The sequence below is a fragment of the Carassius auratus genome, chromosome 42 (genome assembly GCF_003368295.1).
Source record: "Carassius auratus strain Wakin chromosome 42, ASM336829v1, whole genome shotgun sequence".
In the NCBI taxonomy this organism is placed as follows: domain Eukaryota; kingdom Metazoa; phylum Chordata; class Actinopteri; order Cypriniformes; family Cyprinidae; genus Carassius; species Carassius auratus.
The window spans coordinates 6,688,219-6,710,383 of NC_039284.1; the positions used below are offsets into that span (position 1 = coordinate 6,688,219).

Sequence of the window (22,165 nt, forward strand, 5' to 3'; positions counted from 1 at the left end):
GTAAGCATATAAAGAGGAAGGTGCAGCATGCCTAAATGGATAACAAGAACAGAACAGACTGGGCATATGCTTACGTAACTCTAGGTTCACACACTCTGTCTGTGATGCGTATTTTTTTCAGAGCCAATATTAATCAATCAGAGCGTTCATACTGCTGAAAATATGCGAAAGATGTGAACAGAAAAGGTTAGAAATAGAAAGGTGTGAAAATATTTACTATCTACAGTACTTTCGCATTACAATAATGCACTCTCGCTGCTGCTTTTGCACCACATACACATACTGTATATGCACTACGTGTAAACCTGGCACAACAAATATATTTCAACACCTGAGGCACCGCTACAATAGGAAAAAGAAAAAAAACATCCCTGGACACAGGATTTATTTATTTATTTATTGTCATATGTCTAGACATTTTGTCACACCTTTACTTAGTGATTATTTTGACTTATGTCTGTTTTAGAGACATGTTATGATTTTTTTGATAAAGCTCTAATTGTTTTTCTCTTGGAAATATGTTTCAAATTCATGCTGAATGCATTTATGACTGTAAAACATGTCTGTGTGATTCAAAATCATTATTAAAATCGAAATAGCAAAACTGATCAAAGAAATCGCGATAGTTTTTTGTCCATATCGCACAGCCCTAATTTAAATCTATTGACCTAAGCAAATTTGCACCATGATGGCACAGTGACATGTACCTCTATACTATGATTAGAGCTGTTAGCTGCTCATGAATTCTTACTATCTGTTAAAATTCCCATTAAAGTTTAATGAAGTGGTCAAAGCAGACATGATTGATTTCCATCCTACCATGCTGGAGCGAGAGGCAAATTGAAGGGATTCTGCTAACTCTCTGATTTGGCCTGTAATATCACAGCAATTAGATTAATAAGCGTAAAATGAATTTTTCCTTTTACTGAGAAAATTAGGAGGAGGAGAAGGATTTAGACTACTTAGTATAATCGATTCAGCACACACAGAGCCTTCAACAATACAGCAGTTTAATTTCACACAGAGCAAACACAAGACTTACTTCCACCCTTGCCACTCTTATCCATGCGGTACTGGTAGATGTGTAAGGTGAACAGCATGTGGGAGTTGCGGCGGTCTTCCTCATCTGAATCTGGCCGGTTTGTGCTACGTGCTGTAATGGCGGCATCAAGAAAAAGGGCGGCCTTCTCTGCAGTGGGAGCCCTTAATTCGCTCTGGTTCTGGAGCTACAACAGGGAGAGGATTTTTAGGTGGGTGGGTTGTTTGTGTGTAAGAGTGGGATTTATTCTGGCTTATATTGACAAGTGAAACAAAACATGGATGCGTGTGTGAAAATTTTAGTTTTGGTCATTTTGGTAATCATGAGAATTTTTCTGTAAAATACTGTCATTTATTTATTTATTTTTAGAAATAAAAACTATGAACTATCATATAATTTAAAAATAAATATTATAGTCATACTCATAGATGTCTATGAGTATAACATAGATGTTATTCAAGTCAAAAATATTATTTAATATGACTTAAAACATAAACCATGTAGGCTTATGCCCAGTTGGTGGTAACGCAGAATATCAAGATAACTGAGCCTCTTTACACAGTTCTAGAGAATTAAATCAAATCTTTGGGGCAATAAGGGAAAGAAATAGAGGGGGCAGGATTACTGATGAGAGTGAGTGGTGGAAAAAGTGGGCAAGAGGGCAGAATATATGCTACTGCAGAAAGCCTGATGAAACGAAGGGAATTAAACATCCACTGGCCACATTTATTGTCTTCTTCAAGGAAACAAGCAATTAGGCTGAATGTAATGGATCAGTTCCCTGAATGTTTTTAATTGATATTCCTGATATGCTTACTGACTTAATCAGTTTGTATTCTTCAAAAAGCAGCCATCAAAAGAACAATAGTGGCCACTTTCCTATTGTTTGCCAACCTCCTGTGGCTAGCGAGACACTCTAAAACTAAAGTAAGTAGAGAATGCTGGGAAGTAGTAATGTGCATAAACCCAATCCCCAGATTTGAAGTTCACAGACCTCTAGCTAGTCTTTGATGTGCTGCTTCATATGGATCCCCCCAAAAAACAACATCTGATGCCAACACCTGGCAGTGCTTTCAACTACCCTCTACCTACCCCCAAACTCTACCTATCCCCTCCTGATATTTACCCCCTTCCAATAGAACGCAAGGGGGAGGGGGAAACATCATAGGAGCTCACCCATAGGGATCCTGATGGTGCACTGAGTAAAAAGAACCACCACAACATCTGGCCTTTAATTTGAGATTGAGTGATTAAGTTCAGCTAAAAGTATTCTGTGTAAACACTACTTAACTGATAACAAGTATGATACAATGATCAACAGAGGCATGACCTAAGCATTTCATGAAGTCGTGGCTTAGTGGTAAGAGAGTTTGACTCCTAACCCTAAGGCCATGTCCACACTAATACGTATATTTTTCTCTCCCTTTTGGCCTTCCGTCCACACTGAGACGGCGTTAGTGTGGACTGTGAAAACAGAGGCTTTCTGAGTCTTGGGCCGTCAATACCATGACTAAGGTGCCCTTGAGCAAGGCACCGAACCACCAACTGCTCCCTAGGTGCTGCAGCATAAATGGCTGCCCACTGCTCTGGGTGTGTGTGTGTGTGTGTGTTCACTGCTGTGTGTGTGCACTTTGGATGGGTTAAATGCAGAGCATGAATTCTGAGAATGGGTCACCATACTTGGCTGAATGTCACGTCACTTTCACTTTCTAGATACTGAGTTTTGAACCCATTCCCCTGCCTCTCTCCAACTCTTTACTATCTTAAAGTAGAAATATATTAAATATTAATTCAATTGCATACTTGCTTAATATTACCCCAAACTAGCATGTTGAATATATATTGGGTTTTACGTTTTTATATTATATGATATTAAAATATATTTATATTGTACAATTTGCACAAAAGCAACAATTTGCACAAAAGCAATCATTCAGCCTTTAGCAGCAACTATTCATTTCCCCTTTTTAAAGTGTATGCTACTACCATAAACTGTTGCATAAGATGGATGGTGTATCTTCATGATTTCATAGCCCATTTTTATAACATCAAATAACAAAACAAAATCAAATTTATTACAAAATTGAACATACATCAGTGTGATAACAAATACCTAAAAGGACGGAAAATTATTTGGGAAAAACGTTTATTTGAAGTTTAATTTGGTTTATTTGTTTGGCTCATGTCCCATTTGTTTACATGGAGGGGGCAGGGCTTATGACCTATAATCCAGGGGAGTGAACAAAATGTTTTAGCTTTCATTTTCAGGACATATGTTGCACACTTTGTTACTACATGACAAATAAGCTTCATCAGGAAAAACAAGCTAAAGTTGACGTCTAGTTGTGGTCTTACTGACCTGTGTGCCACAGATGGGGTCCTCGCGCAGGTAGACACCAGGCGACTGGCCGTCCTGCAGACTTCCTGTAGGCACATCAGAAAGCAGGTCATGCAGGCTCTCGTCCTTGCCGTAGATTTCCACGGCAGACACCCGTACCGAGAAGCGTGTGCCAGTCTTCTCCTTGCGCTCATCAATGAGCTTAAACAGCCAGGAGATGGCACAGGGTGCAATGCCAAGGCTCTGCATGGAGCTGTCTGAGCCAATCATGGTGTATGTCTTGCCTGATGAAAGAAAGAGAGAAAGCTGTTGATTCTGGCAAGGTGATGATGATGATAAGCACTTGAGGAGAAAGCATTTCAAGTACTGGTATTTCTACAGCTGATTCGATGAGATATGGTTCTTGGATAATATTAAACCACCAATCATAAAACATTATTTGTACTTGGATAGCATCTCTGACTCAGTATTAATTCAGATTTCTTTTTTTTTTCTTCTTTTTTTCAGTTTTTACTGTACCCTTTCAAAAGCTGTGGCAAGGGGTGTGGTAAAAGTAGCAGGGAACAAGAGAACGAGCCGGGATACGAACGCTAAAAAAGTAGGTCAAGCATTTGATTATTACCATGTGTCTCTGATTTCAGTAATTTGTCTGGAAAGAGTTGATATAAAACGCGATAGAACCAGGGTGTGTTTCCCAAAAGTTAGCCAACTATGGTCGCTAATTCCATCGTTATTGGTCTCAGCTTTAGATGTCATGTCCAAGGACCAGAGGCTTAGGGTTTGATGCGTAAGGGATGCAAAATGGGAAACACTTCGGCAGTTTCCATCTGGAAACAAAACGCCAAACACCAAATCCCTCATTGATGAAGGAACCGTCATGTTTACGACTGTAGCAATGATTGCTTATCAGGATCAAATAAATGCAGGATTTTCAAAAGTATTTGAAGTTCACAGCATAGATTATTGATGATTGATTGCTTTACATGTCTGTCAGACAGTCTAGTAGGTGGCCCTTGCCAATGAAAACTGCAATGGAGTCCAGACCTTCTGCTGCAAGACTACATCAATGTCTTTTCAGAATCAATAGTTTCAAAGTTGTTGAAAAGTCTCAACTACAGCACTCGACCTGAGGTTAGAAACATGGTTTCTTAATAATATGTGGACAATAGATCACACACTTGAACATACAATGCTAACATGTAGTATAATTTCATTCCTCCTCTTTAAGTATTTTAAGAGAGTTAAAGCGCCATTTGTGAAAAGTGTGCATGTGGGCTCTTGCTCTAGTATCACAGGGGAAACCCAGAGTGATGAAAGGAAACCCACAGAATAATGGAGAAAAGAAATAACAAATCAGTCCCCATGTGCCATATTAATTATTTACTTCAATAATCTGAAATCAGTTTGATCTCAAACTGAATAATTAGCTGAAGTTATAACTCCACCACCGCTTGACGTCATTAATGACAGTTATAACCAACATGGTTCAAATAACAACGTTTATGGAACACAGTCCTGACGCACGTCCTTTACAAATCTTACACCAATTGTGAATATGACAATTGTATTATCTATTATAAAATAATAACTTCCTTTTTTTTCATCACAAAGTAATGACCTTTCTATTCCGTGAAAGTAGATTTTTTTACATTGTGTGGAAGGGTAAAATAATAAATAATTGGATATGTTAAAAAGTAAATAATTCATATGTGGAATGTGTTTATGTTCACAATAAAATTATATCTCATTTACAAGTAAATTCCTACATTATTTCTATTGAAATGTATATTTTTATATGTTACATTAGAGAAGTTAAAGAAATGCCATGGTTAAGAGCATCATTTAAACAAAAATAAATAAATAATAAAACAGACAACTAGAGATGAATACTGTAACATATGGATAGTCTGGCTTTAAAAGAGACATACATAATGCTTAAACACTTAGACTGCATGTAGTAAATGATGCAGGAAACCATCACAACATCTAACAAGCATAATTGGCAATAGTGCAGTGGCAAACTCTGATGCAGTCTAATGTGAGAGTCAATTAGCCAGCTTTTAATTACAATCACTAGCCACTAGTCTCTCTCTCTCTCTCACACACACACACACGCACACAATTAAATGCCCCACTCATGCCCATTCTGAAAAGCAAAAGCACCTTTTTTGTAATTTTGGTTTTGATATTAGACATCAAAATGTCTTGCAAACTGTTTAACAAGATCAGTGGGTGTCATATTTAATTAACTAAAGAGAATTTTGGGATAACTTACCAACATTGACATGACCAAAGCAGAAAATACACCCATCTGCTCCGTTGACAACTGATTGAATAACTTCAGCCACTGTCCCTGAGCAAACTTCAGCCTGTGCAAAACAATTAAACACTCAAAACATACCTGACATTATAATAAGTTAACACATGCATCATATAGCAAGTCTGTATATATATATATATATATATATATATATATATATATATATATATATACACACACATAAATAAAAGCAAAATCCATGTAGACATCCAAGATCATTTTAAAACATGTACAATATTGTACTATGTTCTGATGGTTTTTAACATTCAGTTGTGCTGTGAAACGTAACCAAACCTTTTTTTGGCACAGTAGAAAGTAGCTAATCTTTTCTTTGATCCGGAGATAATTGATTTATTCACTAGCAAAAAAAAAAAAAACTACAAAAAGCTCCAACAAGGCAGATTCTCATCACAGATTTATCAGATATGGGGTGCTTTACACCGGCTGCACTGTACGGCCGTAACACTACAATCTGTTCCACTAGCCCCAGTCCCTGGAGACAATTTGCTGCAATTTCCTTCCATACATCATAACATACACACACATTCTTACACAAAAAAAAAAAAAAAAAACCTCAGTGATTATTTCCCAGCAGTCTCACTAAATCAAAAACGTAGTAGATTTGGAGGATTTACAGTTACATGACTTCACTGGGATTGAGAACCGAGACCTCAAAGCCTTCTGCTGGTCATGAGTAAAGGAACTCCTAAACGATAAGCTCCATAGATCAAAACTGTCAAAACTGAAGTATACTTTGGGCTTAAAAAATTTAAAAGACACCACAATGTCCCTGTCTGTCTTTGCTTATGACTATTTTGAAGCAGACGTACAATATCTGGCTTCAGTACTTTAAGATTACAACTTTAAATTGAAATATTCTAAATTGTTCACACTTAATCATCTTCAAGCTCGTGTGTCTCCTAAAGTTCCTCTTCTCTATTTGTGTCCATTTGTTAGCCACTTATCTCAAGATGGATGCCACTGCAGTTTGGAGGACAGATAATGAACTGTGAATAAGCTGCTAGATATGCGTGTCTGGAATTCAAACTATTTTCTATACTTAAAGAAACAGCTGTTGGGCTCATACTTTGAAGAAAGATGGTATCCCAAAACAGGGCTTTTTACATTAAGCTCCTTGCCCTGCAAAGAATGTGTGCTTCTCAAATATCTTCTTGACACTAACAAAACATTTTCATTTCAAAACTCAAAAGCAAAAGGCAACAAAATGATAAGATCTTCACAACTTACTTGAGAGGCATCTTGGGAAAAAACAGCGTCGAAGGCAAACATCTTTGGGACGGGAAGCACTGCTCGTCTATGTACTGAGGTGGGCTGTATGTTGAGAGAGGGATCACAGAGGGTGAGCTGTTTCTTACGAGTGTCCACCTTCAGGAAGGACAAGGACTCCGATGAATCCACAACCCCCAGAGATGGACAGATACGCATCATAACTTTGACCTGGAACAAAAAGAAAACGATGCTATTAAAATATAAGCCGAAGCAGAGAATTCCATTGACACTGTAGGTCACATAAAGTGATTGATAAGTCAATGTCAATGAAAAATCCATGATTACCAAAGAAAAAACTACTTTAAACACATGCCAAATTCTTAGTATGTAATCTGTGTATTTATGTTGGTTTTATACAGTTAGGGTTAGGTCAAAAATCGTAAAATTATTTCAATAAAAGCATCTGCCAAATTTACAAATGTAAAATGTGGGATAATCATGAATGAAAAAGTAATTACATATTTTCCTTACACTCTGTGTAACCATGTGAGTGAACAATGTATTAATAATTGATAAATTATTACTAGGACCAGTTTTATTAACCTGCAGTGAATTTTAATTCAGAAATCAATCATGGATAATCATTAATATATTTTTTTTAATCATAGAAGAGGTGTATTTGAATCATTGTCCGTATGACTTGCAATTTTACTGTATTTGTTAAAATAAATTAATAGGCAATAATAATAATAATAATAATAATAATAATAATAATAATAATAATAACAGCCATTAACTACCATTAACTACTGGTAATACAACACATTGTCACGGTTGTGTCACGGTGCACTTCTAAAACCATTTGCAGCAAATACTCTAAAGCAAAACAAACTACTGTAAGAGAACCTCATGCCCTTAATACAGCATTCAGAGCTGCACAAAGCCACAGTATTCCACGGCTGATTTGTAGCAAAGATATAATTACAACATTCGGCTCCAGAGCTATGAAACAAGGTCTGCACTGCTGATCCTCTTCCATGGCACCCGGAGCCAAGCGGCATGCCTGCGCCACAGCGGCGGCCGACGTGAACTCCCTCTCACCGCTCCACAGGGGCCGATTACACTGATGGACATGTGCACGTGGTGAATGAATTACGCCGGCCGTGACAGTGGAAATAAGCTTCCATATATGACTGGCCGCTGAATGGGACCAGCCACCCACACACCACAGAAATGTGGGCTTGGGTTGAACTGTTGAGTTTTACATTTGTTGGCAATTTGATATGCAAGGAGAGTTTGATCCCCCTAGCACGGCTGCTGGCTTCACACCTCCTAAACTCTGGTCTAGAGATGAGATCCCACAAGTTTATGAGGCACTCCAAACAGTAATTATATTGATGTGTCAGAATCTACCGACAACTTGTGCTCTGTAATAATTTTAAGTTTTGAGTCATATACAATAGATTTGTGTGAGGAACTGACAAAAATATTTAGTCTAAGTACAAACTGTAGTTTTTGTGGTGTGTTTTGCTTTAGTTGGAGCGCCATCAGCAGCTTTGTAAGCAGCATGTCAGCATGTTAAATCATTGTTGGAGCCTGTTAGTGAGGGAGATCAGTCTGATTGGCTGATTTGCTTAGTGAACCAAAAAAACTAGTAAAGAAAATCAATAGGACATCTATTTTTCATCTTCATCCCATGATTTTCATGAGATTTCATTTTGAAATCTGTCTTTGATGAGCGAGATTGGTGTAAAAATGGTGAGCAAAGTGTTGCTTTATTTATGGTTTGTATATATAGCTCATCTGGGTTTTCCTAATGAATGATGAATATAGACTACTGCTGCCTGCAGGTATGGAGAGCGACTTCCTATCACAGTTGGCTGTAGTCATTTTACAGCACTTTGAGGTGTATTAATGCACAACATTTTGCTGAATTTTGGGGCCTTTAGTCATTTTAACAACAAAAAAAAAATAATCATCACATACATCATTCACTCAATCACATTTGCACCCATTCAAACTTGCATGTCACAACTGGTCATGAGACATGTGAGAACCAATGGCACCAAATTGACATCATTAATGGCATGTGAATGGGATTTCAGAGCTCCATTAAAGCTATTTTCAGCTAATTTTCAGCTTGTTCTTCACACAGTTCTATTGCATGGCTTCTGAAGACTTGGAATATAGTGCAAGAGTCATAAGATCCACTTTGATGTTGTTTTTGGAGTGTGCCAGCTGCTGGAATTACAGAACATGTTTGACATCCTTCTGGACAATTTGGACATTGTGCACATAAAATGGTTACAGATGACTAGGCCATTATTCTAATTAATGTAGCTTTTTATAGATCGCCCAAAAGCTGCCAAGAACTGGAGTCCATTCAGGCAGCTTCAGTTGCGTGTTTGTAGTAGTAGAAAGAGGAAGCTCATTACTGAGGCTGGGATGTAATGATTCCATTCTCAGTGGGTACTTATCAATCATTTCAGTGGGCTACAGCTTTTGGCATGATGTTCTACAATCATCTCTCGGAGCAGGTGGCATCTAATCTGGAACAAATCCTCTCCATCACAATAATATACTATAATATGGTGCTAAAGACAAACCCTCTGGACAATGAGGAGGAGTGGTGTGTAAATTCTGAACAATTAGCTACACTTGGCCACAATCGTAATCTGGGTATTTCAAACATTTTGTAAAAGACTAATGGTGAGAATTCCCAATCAACAACCTAAGTGTTGCAGTTAAAAGAAGAAAGTGTTTGTCATACTGCTCTGATGTGGTGTGCTGGGTGTCTGACCTTGCCCATGCCAGGGTTCTCCTTGGCCTTTGTCCCCGCCCTGAGCAGACATGGTGGAGCAGGTGGAGGCGAACTCTGGAGGACAGCACTAAAGTTAGTAGGGTAGATGTAGGGCTCCTGGGGGTATACCAGAGGCGGCTGTTGCTTCTTTCTTTTGGATGATAGATTCAGCTTCTGAGCAGCCCTGAGATAATAGACAAAAAAGAAAATAAATAAATAACACAGAGCTTATAATATTGAGTCAAATGAACGTGATAACTTTTTTTTTTTTTTTTTTAGGTTTGTGCATTATTTTTTGGTTTGAGAAACAGATTGTCATTCAATTCATGCCAGAACCAGAACCAGAACCAGAACTGCGACAACATATGACCACCTTTGCAAAAACAATACCTATTCAGGTTATCCAATCACAACAGAGGACATTAACATATATTAGTCTTAAAGACACAGTAGCAACAACTGTGTGTTCAGTTTTAATGTGCTGGGCAAAGGTTGGAAAACCGTCATGAAAAACAACATTTTGGAACATTTGAACTTCAGCTATAACACACATACACATATGTAAGCAGTCGACCAAAATCTTCCAAATCCAATTGCTCTGTCAATGGGGGTTCCATTAAAATCAAGCCAAATCTCTTTGTCACCATAGCGAAGTGATTTTCCAATGAACCCTACATGTTTCAAGAATATTCTTTTGTCACTCAGACAGAAGTGTGTACATCTGGAAAAGATCTTTGGTCTTTTCCTGATTGATTTTACGGTAGAGCTTGACATTTAAAACTCAATGCTATAAAATTAGACCTGAAAGGTCAAAAGCCCCCTAGCGCATTGCCAAAGTAAACAAAGACCAACTCCGTCTTTCTCCACAGGCAGCCTTCCCCTCTTTATTTCACAACTAAATAGGCACACTGTGCTCAGAAAACCTTGAAAAATGTCCTCTAAAAATGAAAAATGGAGTCTAATGGAGTCAGCCCTGTGGTTAGCCCTAACATTGACCAATTGCTTAGTTTGGCTTTACAGTGACCCAGTTACAATCTGGAAATTAATCTTAAAAAAATCTATGTGAGATATCACTCCTGGACCCCAGAAATAGTAGAGCAATAAGAGTAACAAGCAACAAAACCTTTAACTTCCCAACAAGCTGAACTTTTCAACTATTCTTGTGATTGAATAAACCTATGAGTAAAACCAGTGTGAGAGGAACGAATGAGTGCAAGTGAGGGAAACTAAAAGATTGAGAGTTAGAGAGATCAAGTGACGTTTTGGGGCTTAGCTCACATTAAGAGGTGTATTAAGGCTGTTCTCTTGGGCTGAAGTGTAACAGCTGTCCACACCACAGCAGTCTTTAATGAAATCTGACTGTGATCACACTGAATGCAGTAATAATCAAAAGTGAAGTACACCGAAAATCACACTCTGAAGAATACCTTAATCCAAAGAGCACCCAGTAGCACATTGGACCTCTTACGTAATTGCTATCCCGCTCTTCCTTTTTCATCCCTTACAGAGAGCAATTTTTAAAAGAAGACAAGAATAACACATCCGGTGAACATGCACTATTAGTATATTGGTTAGATAAGGTTCTGAAAAACGTTATACTATTTTTTAGATATAATTTAAACTTACTGACTCTACAAAAATTTTACGAGTATGGAGTAAAAGTTTCTTACATATTCAGTATACATAATAAATATATTCATGTGCACGTGAGTGTACACATCTTAATCATTATTTTCAGAAATGTTATGTTTTTTCATGTTTTTTATGTAATGTGCTCTTTTAATTATTATTTTTTAAGCAAAAAAAAAAAATCTACTATTAATTAATGAAGATAAGTGTGATTTTGAAAAGTCACAATATTCATCGTTTTACAACCAGAGCTACCCTGAACTAATGTTTTTTTTTTTTTTTAGCATGTTTGTACACAATGGTCACACCACATGACTATTAGATGCTATATCAGTTTTCTTTTTCTTTTTTTTCTTTTTTTTTTTATGAATACTTACTACAAATTATTAATTTAATTCATTTAAAATATACGAAAAAATAAGTGTCACGTTGATTTATTTTTTATTTTTTTATTTTTTTAAGGTTTACCATAAAACTATGCTCTCAGTTACTCCTACAATGCAAATGTGATGGATTTACAATTACAAAAATTATGGGACATTTGTGTGCTAATTATGTTTGTGCAACCTGTGGTAAGATCAAATCGAATAAAAAAAATAATAAGCCAGGAGATGGGAAAGTAGAAGAGAACAAAAGAGAGCCAAAGCTGGGCATTATAGAAAGTGCTTGTGACAATAAATGTCTTTCTTGTCTTTTTTTTTTTTTTTTTTTTTTTTTTCTCTGAGACACATAATCCCTGATCATTAGTGTAAGCACCAGCCCTTGGGATATTCATGTGTGTGTTCCCCTGTATGTCTGGCACTTCTACATACTTTTTTTTTACCCCTCTCTGCATCAGTCCAAATCTCTAGAAGTGACAACCCCTCTCGTCCTTTTTACTCTCCCTCCATTTTCTCCACCCCACCCCTATTTTCTCTAGCCCCTTACAGCTATCCGCATCACCCCAAGAGTACACTCAGAGAGCACACTGCTAGCTGATGAAATAATTATAACATCCAGGAGGAATACAGGAGCGGCCCCTCCCCAGGGAATCAACGCCCCACAAGAGGATGCAAGTGTGTGTGCCTGCATGTGTGCAAACAGACGAAGAAGATTGAAGAAATGTGTGAGCACTGCATTCATAAAGCATTATGAGTAAAAAACAAAAACAAAAAAGGTATAAATGCATGAATAAAATAAATAAAATTTTCTTATGACAAAAAAAAATGTAATATGAAAATATGTAAGCAAATATATGTATTTAGGTTTAAACATTTTGAAGTCGACATTTATAATCAGGTTGACCAGAAATGTTTAAATGAATGAATGAATGAATGAAAAAAATACTTTAGGGAAGTTCAGATACTTTAATGGAAAATTTTCTTTATACTTTCATGGAAATTTTTCTTTTTTTTCTTCTTTTTTTATAGTGAATGAACAATGAATATTCTGTTATTGTATATTCAATCTATGGGGAAGTAATAATAAGTTGGAAGGGTTTTAGATTTCATTCTCTCCATCTCCTAAAGAAAACTGGCTCAGTTCATGAATGGAGAGCAGCTATAAATCACACGTCCATGTGCTTGCACTTTTTACTTGTCCACCTGCTCAAACTCACTGCAGCAGGCGCACGCTACGCTAAACAAACATGCTTTGACATGTTCCACAGTCAAGGAGCAATTCATATCCTAGTTATGTATAAACAATCAGACAGCAGCCTTTGTAGAGTTTGGCAGGTGAGCTCAGAGGACGGAGAAAGAATTCCTGGCGTTAAGACGGGTATGTTGCAACTAACATCTATGAGTCAAAACCCACTGCACACATACAGTATTGTTCAAAATAATAGCAGTACAATGTGACTAACCAGAATAATCAAGGTTTTTAGTATATTTTTTATTGCTACGTGGCAAACAAGTTACCAGTAGGTTCAGTAGATTGTCAGAAAACAAACAAGACCCAGCATTCATGATATGCACGCTCTTAAGGCTGTGCAATTGGGCAATTAGTTGAAAGGGGTGTGTTCAAAAAAATAGCAGTGTCTACCTTTGACTGTACAAACTCAAAACTATTTTGTACAAACATTTTTTTTTCTGGGATTTAGCAATTCTGTGAATCACTAAACTAATATTTAGTTGTATGACCACAGTTTTTTAAAATTGCTTGACATCTGTGTGGCATGGAGTCAACCAACTTGTGGCACCTCTCAGCTGTTATTCCACTCCATGATTCTTTAACAACATTCCACAATTCATTCACATTTCTTGGTTTTGCTTCAGAAACAGCATTTTTGATATCACCCCACAAGTTCTCAATTGGATTAAGGTCTGGAGATTGGGCTGGCCACTCCATAACATTAATTTTGTTGGTTTGGAACCAAGACTTTGCCCGTTTACTAGTGTGTTTTGGGTCATTGTCTTGTTGAAACAACCATTTCAAGGGCATGTCCTCTTCAGCATAGGGCAACATGACCTCTTCAAGTATTTTAACATATGTAAACTGATCCATGATCCCTGGTATGCGATAAATAGGCGCAACACCATAGTAGGAGAAACATGCCCATATCATGATGCTTGCACCTCCATGCTTTACTGTCTTCACTGTGTACTGTGGCTTGAATTCAGAGTTTGGGGGTCGTCTCACAAACTGCCTGTGGCCCTTGGACCCAAAAAGAACAATTTTATGTTCCTCCATTTCTCTTTAGGCCAGTTGATGTGTTCTTTGGCAAATTGTAACCTCTTCTGCACATGCCTTTTTTTTAACAGAGGGACTTTGCGGGGGATTCTTGAAAATAGATTAGCTTCACACAGACGTCTTCTAACTGTCACAGTACTTACAGGTAACTCCAGACTGTATTTGATCATCCTGGAGGTGATCATTGGCTGAGCCTTTGCCATTCTGGTTATTCTTCTATCCATTTTGATGGTTGTCTTCCGTTTTCTTCCACGTCTCTCTGGTTTTGCTCTCCATTTTAAGGCATTGGAGATCATTTTAGCTGAACAGCCTATCATTTTTTGCACCTCTTTATAGGTTTTCCTCTCTAATCAACTTTTTAATCAAAGTACGCTGTTCTTCTGAACAATGTCTTGAACGACCCATTTTCCTCAGCTTTCAAATGCATGTTCAACAAGTGTTGGCTTCATCCTTAAATAGGGGCCACCTGATTCACACCTGTTTCTTCACAAAATTGATGACCTCAGTGATTAAATGCCACACTGCTATTTTTTTGAACACACCCCTTTCAATTAATTCAACTAATTGCCCAATTGCACAGCCTTAAGAGCGTGCATATCATGAATGCTGGGTCTCATTTGTTTTCTGAGAATCTACTGAACCTACTGGTAACTTGTTTGCCACGTAGCAATAAAAAAATATACGAAAAACCTTGATTATTCTGGCTAGTCACATTGTACTGCTATTATTTTGAACAATACTGTACACACACAGAGAGAGAAAAACCTTTAAAAGTACTCACACTTCTTTCCAATCCATCATCTAATGTATTCACAACTCATAGCCAGAATGATGCAGGGGGAGATGCAAAAAAACGGAACTGTCTGTGTATCCATACCCACGTTTTGACTTTAAAAAAAGAGCAATAAAAAAACAGACACTTAAAAAGTCATTGCAAGTGGTTCTCTGGTGATCACTGCCCATTCTTAATGCACAAACATCTGCACATTACATTATCTCCAGAACTTTTTCTTCTTCACATTCATGTCATTTTATTCCCCTTTGCACCATTCAGCGTGCACCGAGCCACATTAAGCCTTCTCTCTGCTTTTAATGCTCTCTCTCCCTGGAGCAGTGTCAGTTAGTCCATTTCTTGTGTCAGGCATCCTGGTCCTATTTGTCATCTACCCCTCTTCTTATCCCTCTTTTGCGGAGGAGATGGGCTGGAATCCAGCAGTCAGGATTCGCCTCTTGCTGCCGGAGGAGTGCTGGCAGCTGCCCTGCTCTCAAACACATGCACACGATTCCTCCCTCTCTCTTTCTTTACACAGTCCAGCCCCTTTCCACTCCCCACGGCCAGAAAAGGAATCAGAGCTTTGCGAACACTCACTCTCTCACTTGCTCTCTCGCTCTCGCTCTCTCTCATCCTCACACACACACACACGTGCCCCTTATTGCATGAATTCTTCATGTGTGAGAGGTCTCTTTTTTATTCTACCCCAGACTTCAAACAGATTTACTTAGTATGTACTGCATGCCTGTCTGTTTGTCTATGTGTGTGTGTGTGTGTGTGTGTGTGTGTGTATTCTTTAGGTGTTTTATATTTGTGAGAATAAGAATGCTGATAAACAAAAAAATAAATAGTCCTTGCTTTGGGGATATATATATATATATATATATATATATATATATATATATATATATATATATATATATATATATATATATATATATATATATATATATATATATATATATCAATGAATCAACGAATCAATACATTAATAAGTATTATTTACCTTTTGGTTTTACCTATTTAATGGTATTGTATATTTTCATGGGGGGGAGGGGGGACCGTATATCGTATCTACTTGAGTAAACTTAAAAATTTACATGTGCATATTTTTTTTCTATCTTTTTTCTATATATATAAAAAAGTGAATTATGTGACTTTAGTGACACTATGCAGATGCTAAGGTGCTCTGAGTGGTTTTAAGTGCATTGCTATGGTTGCTAAGTTGTTCTGTCAGGTTGTTATGAAATTGTTATGTGTTTTCCAGGTGTTTTCCAGGGCTCAAGTTCCTCATTCAGTGTAAGTGTATGGATTTTCTCACTCATTTTATCATCCGCTAGGAGCTAATCATAAATTTGATCGGTTTGATCTACTCTCTAGGTTCATACTGAGCATTAGGGGTTTGTAATCCTTAGCGAGCACCACTAACCAAATAAAAATACAGGGCGCGAGGAAGTGTGTTTGTTCACATCCTGCACCTGTGTCTCCATGTGTGCTGAAAATCTCATTAAGTGTTTGCATTGTGACAAACATAATTGCGATGATGGGTGGGATAAGGCTATTAATTATTGCAAATGTGAAAAAAGCACACAGCATATGCTAGGTGTGGCGTAGCGTAGGATGGGTTTTGGTGTAGAGAAAATCAAACATCTATGGGTGACCAACACTTTAACTTCATATTCCAGACACAAACAGTGCTTAGAGATGCCCTTGGCCTGTGGGTAAGGGCAAGGGGGGGATAGCAGCAGCTGGAACAAGTCTATGCTCTTTATGTGAGAGAGATCTATTCCCTAAACTGCTAATTTGAGCTGTGGAGCTGTGGAGTGAGTCAGAGAAAGAGAGAAAAGGGGTGAGAATGTTTGTGAGAGACTCATAAGGTGCTCTGAACTTTTGTTGAAAACAGAATGGATTTTAGTGTGTGTGTGTGTGTGTGTGTGCATTGAGTTGGGGGCTGAGGAAGATTTTGAGAGTGTGTGGATGTGTGAACCAAAGCACATATTATGCCTGGCTTGCTTATCTACTGTTTTGAGAGCCAAACCATTTGGCTTGTTGTCAATAATCTTTGCAGGCAGCCTTCTCTGCCTTTCAGCTTTTGTCAAATTAAAAAGAGGAATTCCTCAAGCCGACTGAGTCATTAGCCTATAGAGCCATTAGCCTGTTCTTAGGATTTCTTTCTCTTCGTCCAGATAGCCTAATTGCCATGTTGGCCCTATTTACCATCCTTGACATTTCTTTTATGGTAACAAGGTATTTATTCTTTCTCTTGACAAAGGTGAGTAAAGCTCCAGACACTATGGATCACAGAGAGTTTTATCAGACTACATTCCTAACGTTTCCATACCTGTATCCCCAACTATTATCAATCACCACAAAATCAACAGGTTGTTTACAACAAACAAATGTGTGGGTGTGTGTGTGTGTGTGTGGGTGTGTGTGTGTGTGTTTATTTATTTTTTATATCCTTTTATGGATGCTATGAATTATCAAATTACAAACGAATCTAAAAGTATGGCATTAAATGCTCTGGGATTAATGTAGATGAAACAATATTCAGTAGAACAGGTCATAATCAGTCTCTCATACCAATAAAGGTATGTTAATTCTTAGTCACTTACTAAAGTAATGAATGTGCCAGTCAAGGATTAAAATCTTCCAGTGATTGAGGCATTATAACATCAAAAGATGATGTCATACTCTTTTATCCACAATCGATGGCCTGAAATGAGATTTAGTAGTCAGGTCAAAAGGCTGAGAGTAGAAACCCATACGTCACAGAGAGAGCTTTCAGTGTCCAACAAGATTCATCAAGCTATTGCAACATGTTGCAGTACATTAACATATTTTTTATGTATGCTGTGTGTATTTTGAGTTTTCAAGTAGTCATTATCCTAAAATTATATATAAAGAAGAAAAAGCAGTTTATCAGAATGTCCAAGCTGCTCTTTTCCATGCAATTAAAGTTTTAAAGTGTACTGTCCTGTTAAAAGTAGACTACAGTAGCCTACTTTCTATTCCTCTCATAGTATCTTTAACATTTACCTAATACTTGGCTTCTGTTTGAAAATTTCTCCTATAGCATTAATAAGAACCATAGATGCAACATAAGACATGTGAGACAGGATTTCTTTAAATAACCAAAGACATATGGAGTTGGCTGTACAGTAACCAGGAGCCTTAAGTTTCTTTCCCACGGAAGTGTTGTGACAGAATAAAATCCAGAAAGAGTATGTGAGAAAGTTTTAAAAGTGATGTTGGTCCACAGCTGCACTTTGACTGAAATTGTCAACCACTTGAATATTGTTCTTTATATTTTTTGCGACAAACATTCTCACAATATACTTTAGTGGTATAATGGGTTTGATCACAAGTGCAAAGCAAAAAATCTCCATCTACAGGAGGTACTAAGTAAAAAAGTAATAAAAGAATAAACAAAATCTCATTCACCGGAATAATTAGATGGACAGTACAGATATTCTTTTGTTGTAAGCAGCAGGAAAGGGGGGCTGCTCTCAACCTCCATTACTAAACACTTCCTTCGAGCACTTATGACCTGAGGCGTCAGTCACCCAGTAACATTATCCCTCATTAAAACAGAGTGTACATGAGAGCGCACTGTGTGATATCTGTAGAATTGGAGCATTATGTCAATACAGAAATCACCACAGGGCAGCTTTGGCTGTTCATTGAGCTAATACTGGAAAATATAGCCGAATCATAATTTAGTATAGCTCATAATAACCATAAGTCATTGAGCTGTGTAAAGTGATGGGCTACTGCATATTGCATATTAAAATTGTATATATGATATCAGATATGCTGTAGAGTTCCTTAATTAATATATGCTATAAAAACTGGCCTGGTCACAGTTATGAAATACATTTAAAACTAAAAAATATATATATAGAAATTATTATCTGTGGTAACTGACAGCATGATAAAATGTTACCCATAGATACTCATTTGTAAAAAAACAACAACAACAACAACAACAACAAAAAAAAGCTTCTAATATATCCATCACATGTGCCAAGAATATTAAAATAATAATGCTAATAACCAACTCAACAATGAAAGATCTAACGATGCATAAAAAAGAACACGGAGTGTGAAAATTCAAGAAAAGCAGGGACAAAGGACGAGGTAGAAGGAGAATAAAAAGCATAAAATTGCATCAAATGTGTGGAGAGCGAGGGATGGAAATATATGGAGAGACAAAAGGAGAGAGGAAGGGAGGGCGAGGTTGAGTATGAGACACAGAGGTGACAAACCAGAGAGCCCAAAATCTGAAAATGAGATGGAAATTAAAAAAGAAAGAGGGTAAAGACCTCCAGAGAGTGAAGAGAGACAGAACACATTCAGAAAGTGAGAGACAGTATGTCTTCTCAAAGGTAGATAACGAGAGTGCTTGAGTGATCAGTCTGGTCTTTGTATTTCGGCTGGGAGCCAGTCTGTGGCTGCCTGAATAGAAGTAAATCATTCTGAGCCTGAGAGTAGCACATTGAAAAATGATCGCTGGAGTCAGGCCGGGCTCAGCTAGAGATTTACTTGTTCCCTCGATGAGCCCAGGGTGGAAATCCCCAGCCAGACCCAAATAAATTAAGCAGTCTGAATCTAAAATATTCTAATTAAAAAGAAAAAAAGACCAAGAAAATCCCTAAGAATAACTGCACTGGGAAATGCTATGATTCTAGACTATGTTTATATTTTTTTTATGTTATTCCATTTATCTACTTTATACAAAGTAACAAAGTGACTTGTTAAAATTGCTTTTAAAAGCATAAAAATCTGTTCCAAGTAGTTTGAAAGCCCGGCACACTCAAGCGTGCGCAAATGAGGATTATCACATGTAGACGGTAAAGTCTCCATCCACAAACAGACGTACATCGTCTGCAGATATAAGGAATTTCATGACACATTAACATTGTTTTTAATGACCTGCCCAATCCCTCCCCACAAAATAAAGTGACAATTTCTTTACCCGCCCCAATATGAGACGACCCGTGCATGACTACTGGGCGCTGCAGCATAAATGTGGGTGTGTGCTCATGGTGTGTGTTTGTTCGCTGCTGTGTGTGTGTGTGTGCGTGCACTTCGAATGGGTTAAATGCAGAACAAAAATTCTGAGTATGGGTCACCATACTTGGGTTTATGTCACTTTCACTTTACTTAAGGAACTGAAAAAACTTCAGGTGTGTTTAATTAGGATTAGACCAACACTGTGCAGGACATAGCAAAATTTTCATATTAGTACTGTCTGCTGATATTTGCAGATGCAGCGCATGTGTGATTAAGCAACAAAAATCCACTACTTAGTGGTCCTGTAGCTCAAGTGGTAGAGTATTGCACTAGCAAGTGCAAGGTTGGGGGTTTGAATACCAGGGAACACATGTTAGGAAAAATTGATAGCCTGAATGCATTGTAAGTCGCTTTGGATAACAGCGTCTGCTAAATGCATAAATATAATATACTTCAAAATGTGTCCTTCTATACTCATGGCCAAAAGGGAATACTTTCAAAGGTTTGCAGATTTAACAGTGCATGAGAGTCAAGTACAACCTGAGCCTTTAGAGCAGGGGTGTCCAAATCTGTTCCTGGAGACCTGACATGCAGAGTTTAGCTCCAAGGTCTTCATACTTTCTAGAAAACTTCCAGGAAAGTGTCCAGGAAAGTGTATTGGAACTGGTTGGAATTTTACTCTGCAGAACGTTGGCTCTTCACAACCAAGATTGGTCACCCCAGCTTAACAGTTGAATTCAGCAGGTACTAAAGCTTCAGTTTCCTGCTTCCTGTGCTAGTTTTGTGGCTCATAAAACAATAAAATCAATATTAAAGTATCACCAGACATGTCCACAATGTTAAGCCTACCACCTCCAATAATACCAACAGCACAGAAAAGAGAGCATGATTTGTTTACAGTGCATGAAAAAGGCTGCTAAAGCATTTTCAAGAGGGGGCAAGTCGGTAAACGAGAGAAGCATTGTTGTCTTTTTTGCTGTTCCTAAATTACCCCTCAAAAGCATCTATGAAGAGGCAGGATGTGCAGCTAATCCAAGCTTGGCTTGTTGTGGCTTAGCCACGGTGGGGAGGCAGAACAAAAGCCATAAACATGGCCAGGGTTTTTTGTTCTTTAATGAGTTGCAGCGTTCAAACCCGAGCCCCTGGGGTAAGGCTCTAGAAAGCCACAAAATGAAGATAGTAATGGGGTTGTCATATTTTATTTATTTAATTTCTGAAGATGTTCACCTTTTATTCATGTGAAGTGTAGAGTGGTTGCTCTCCCAGAGATTGTTTAAAGCACAGCAAGCTAACATTCAGGGAAAATCAATTGCATTTCAGCAGAAAACTGACAGATAACCAAAACTCAAATCTCTCTTGCACACTCCCTCTCCCTGTTTACAAAGATTATCATCTACTTTCATCTCATCCATGATACATCTCTCTACCTCTTCTGCACCACTGGGATTTGTTCTACAGGTAGGCAACCCACAGCATCGGGTTTCACTAAAAGGGTGTTTAGGAAAAGGAATTTAATTACAGGACAATTGTGTGGAACAGGATAATTATGTCTCCACATGCTACAAAAAGTGCAACCCAAGTTAGGAAGGAGTCAGTTAAACTAGCTGACTCCGCAAGGTCCAATCAGATGCCTGACACGCTCTTGACCAGGACCTTGAACTATGTTTACACAATTATGAAGTTTCAGCCTTTAAAGACCTAAAACTAATTGCATATAAATGCACATAAATCTCACCTCAGCACTCATTCATTAATCACTGTCTGGCAGGGAGGACACATAACGCCTCTATATTTGCACTCTTTCACTCTGAGGCTAACACAACAAACAAACCCAGTGGCTGCTGGGAATATTTGTGCGTGATTAATCAGGGGCGGCCTGAACAACAGGGTGGGAGATGACAAGGGGAAGGAGAAAAAGAAAGTAACCAGGGAAAGGGTGGAGGACTGAGGAAAAACAGATGTGCCTGGAAGAGGGTCGGGGGGATGAAGGTTGCCTTTTGGTATTCATTTGCTTATTTTGATAATATGGAAGCAAGAGGAAATTAGGATTGACGGCCAAATAAAATATTTATATTTATTCAAGTTTATAAACATGAAAATTGCCCATTCTAATATATTAAAATAAATAAATGTTTTATGGACATGTTGTTGCCGCTGTCTACCACTGGTGTTTGCATGAACATTTCTATGAATTATGGTGTTTTGCAGTGTGCATATTTCACTTGTTGTACTTTGATGAAAACTAAATTTCTCCATATAAAGAATGCACATTATTTAAATGTTGTTAAAAGCCCATTTGGGTTTGATTTATAAATAATTAAGCCATAAGTCGGGGTGTTAAATGGGACTTC

General features: G+C 37.7%; 1 protein-coding gene across 8 annotated transcripts in view; it reads right to left on the minus strand.

Annotated features, from left to right (window-relative positions):
- LOC113060502 (kinesin-like protein KIF26A) overlaps positions 1–22,165 on the minus strand; it is a 91,510-nt gene that overhangs the window by 14,952 nt on the left and 54,393 nt on the right. For 4 of the 8 annotated variants that reach the window (XM_026229452.1, XM_026229451.1, XM_026229455.1 and 1 more), the window contains 5 exons: positions 9,698–9,911; positions 6,946–7,155; positions 5,653–5,746; positions 3,399–3,661; positions 1,043–1,226 (listed from right to left, as the gene is read on the minus strand). In XM_026229452.1, the coding sequence (XP_026085237.1) occupies positions 1,043–1,226; positions 3,399–3,661; positions 5,653–5,746; positions 6,946–7,155; positions 9,698–9,911 (965 nt within the window). Of the gene's footprint in view, positions 1–1,042; positions 1,227–3,398; positions 3,662–5,652; positions 5,747–6,945; positions 7,156–9,697; positions 9,912–14,807; positions 15,384–22,165 lie in introns of those variants that run through there. The other 4 variants (XM_026229453.1, XM_026229454.1, XM_026229457.1 and 1 more) reach the window with 3 other exon arrangements.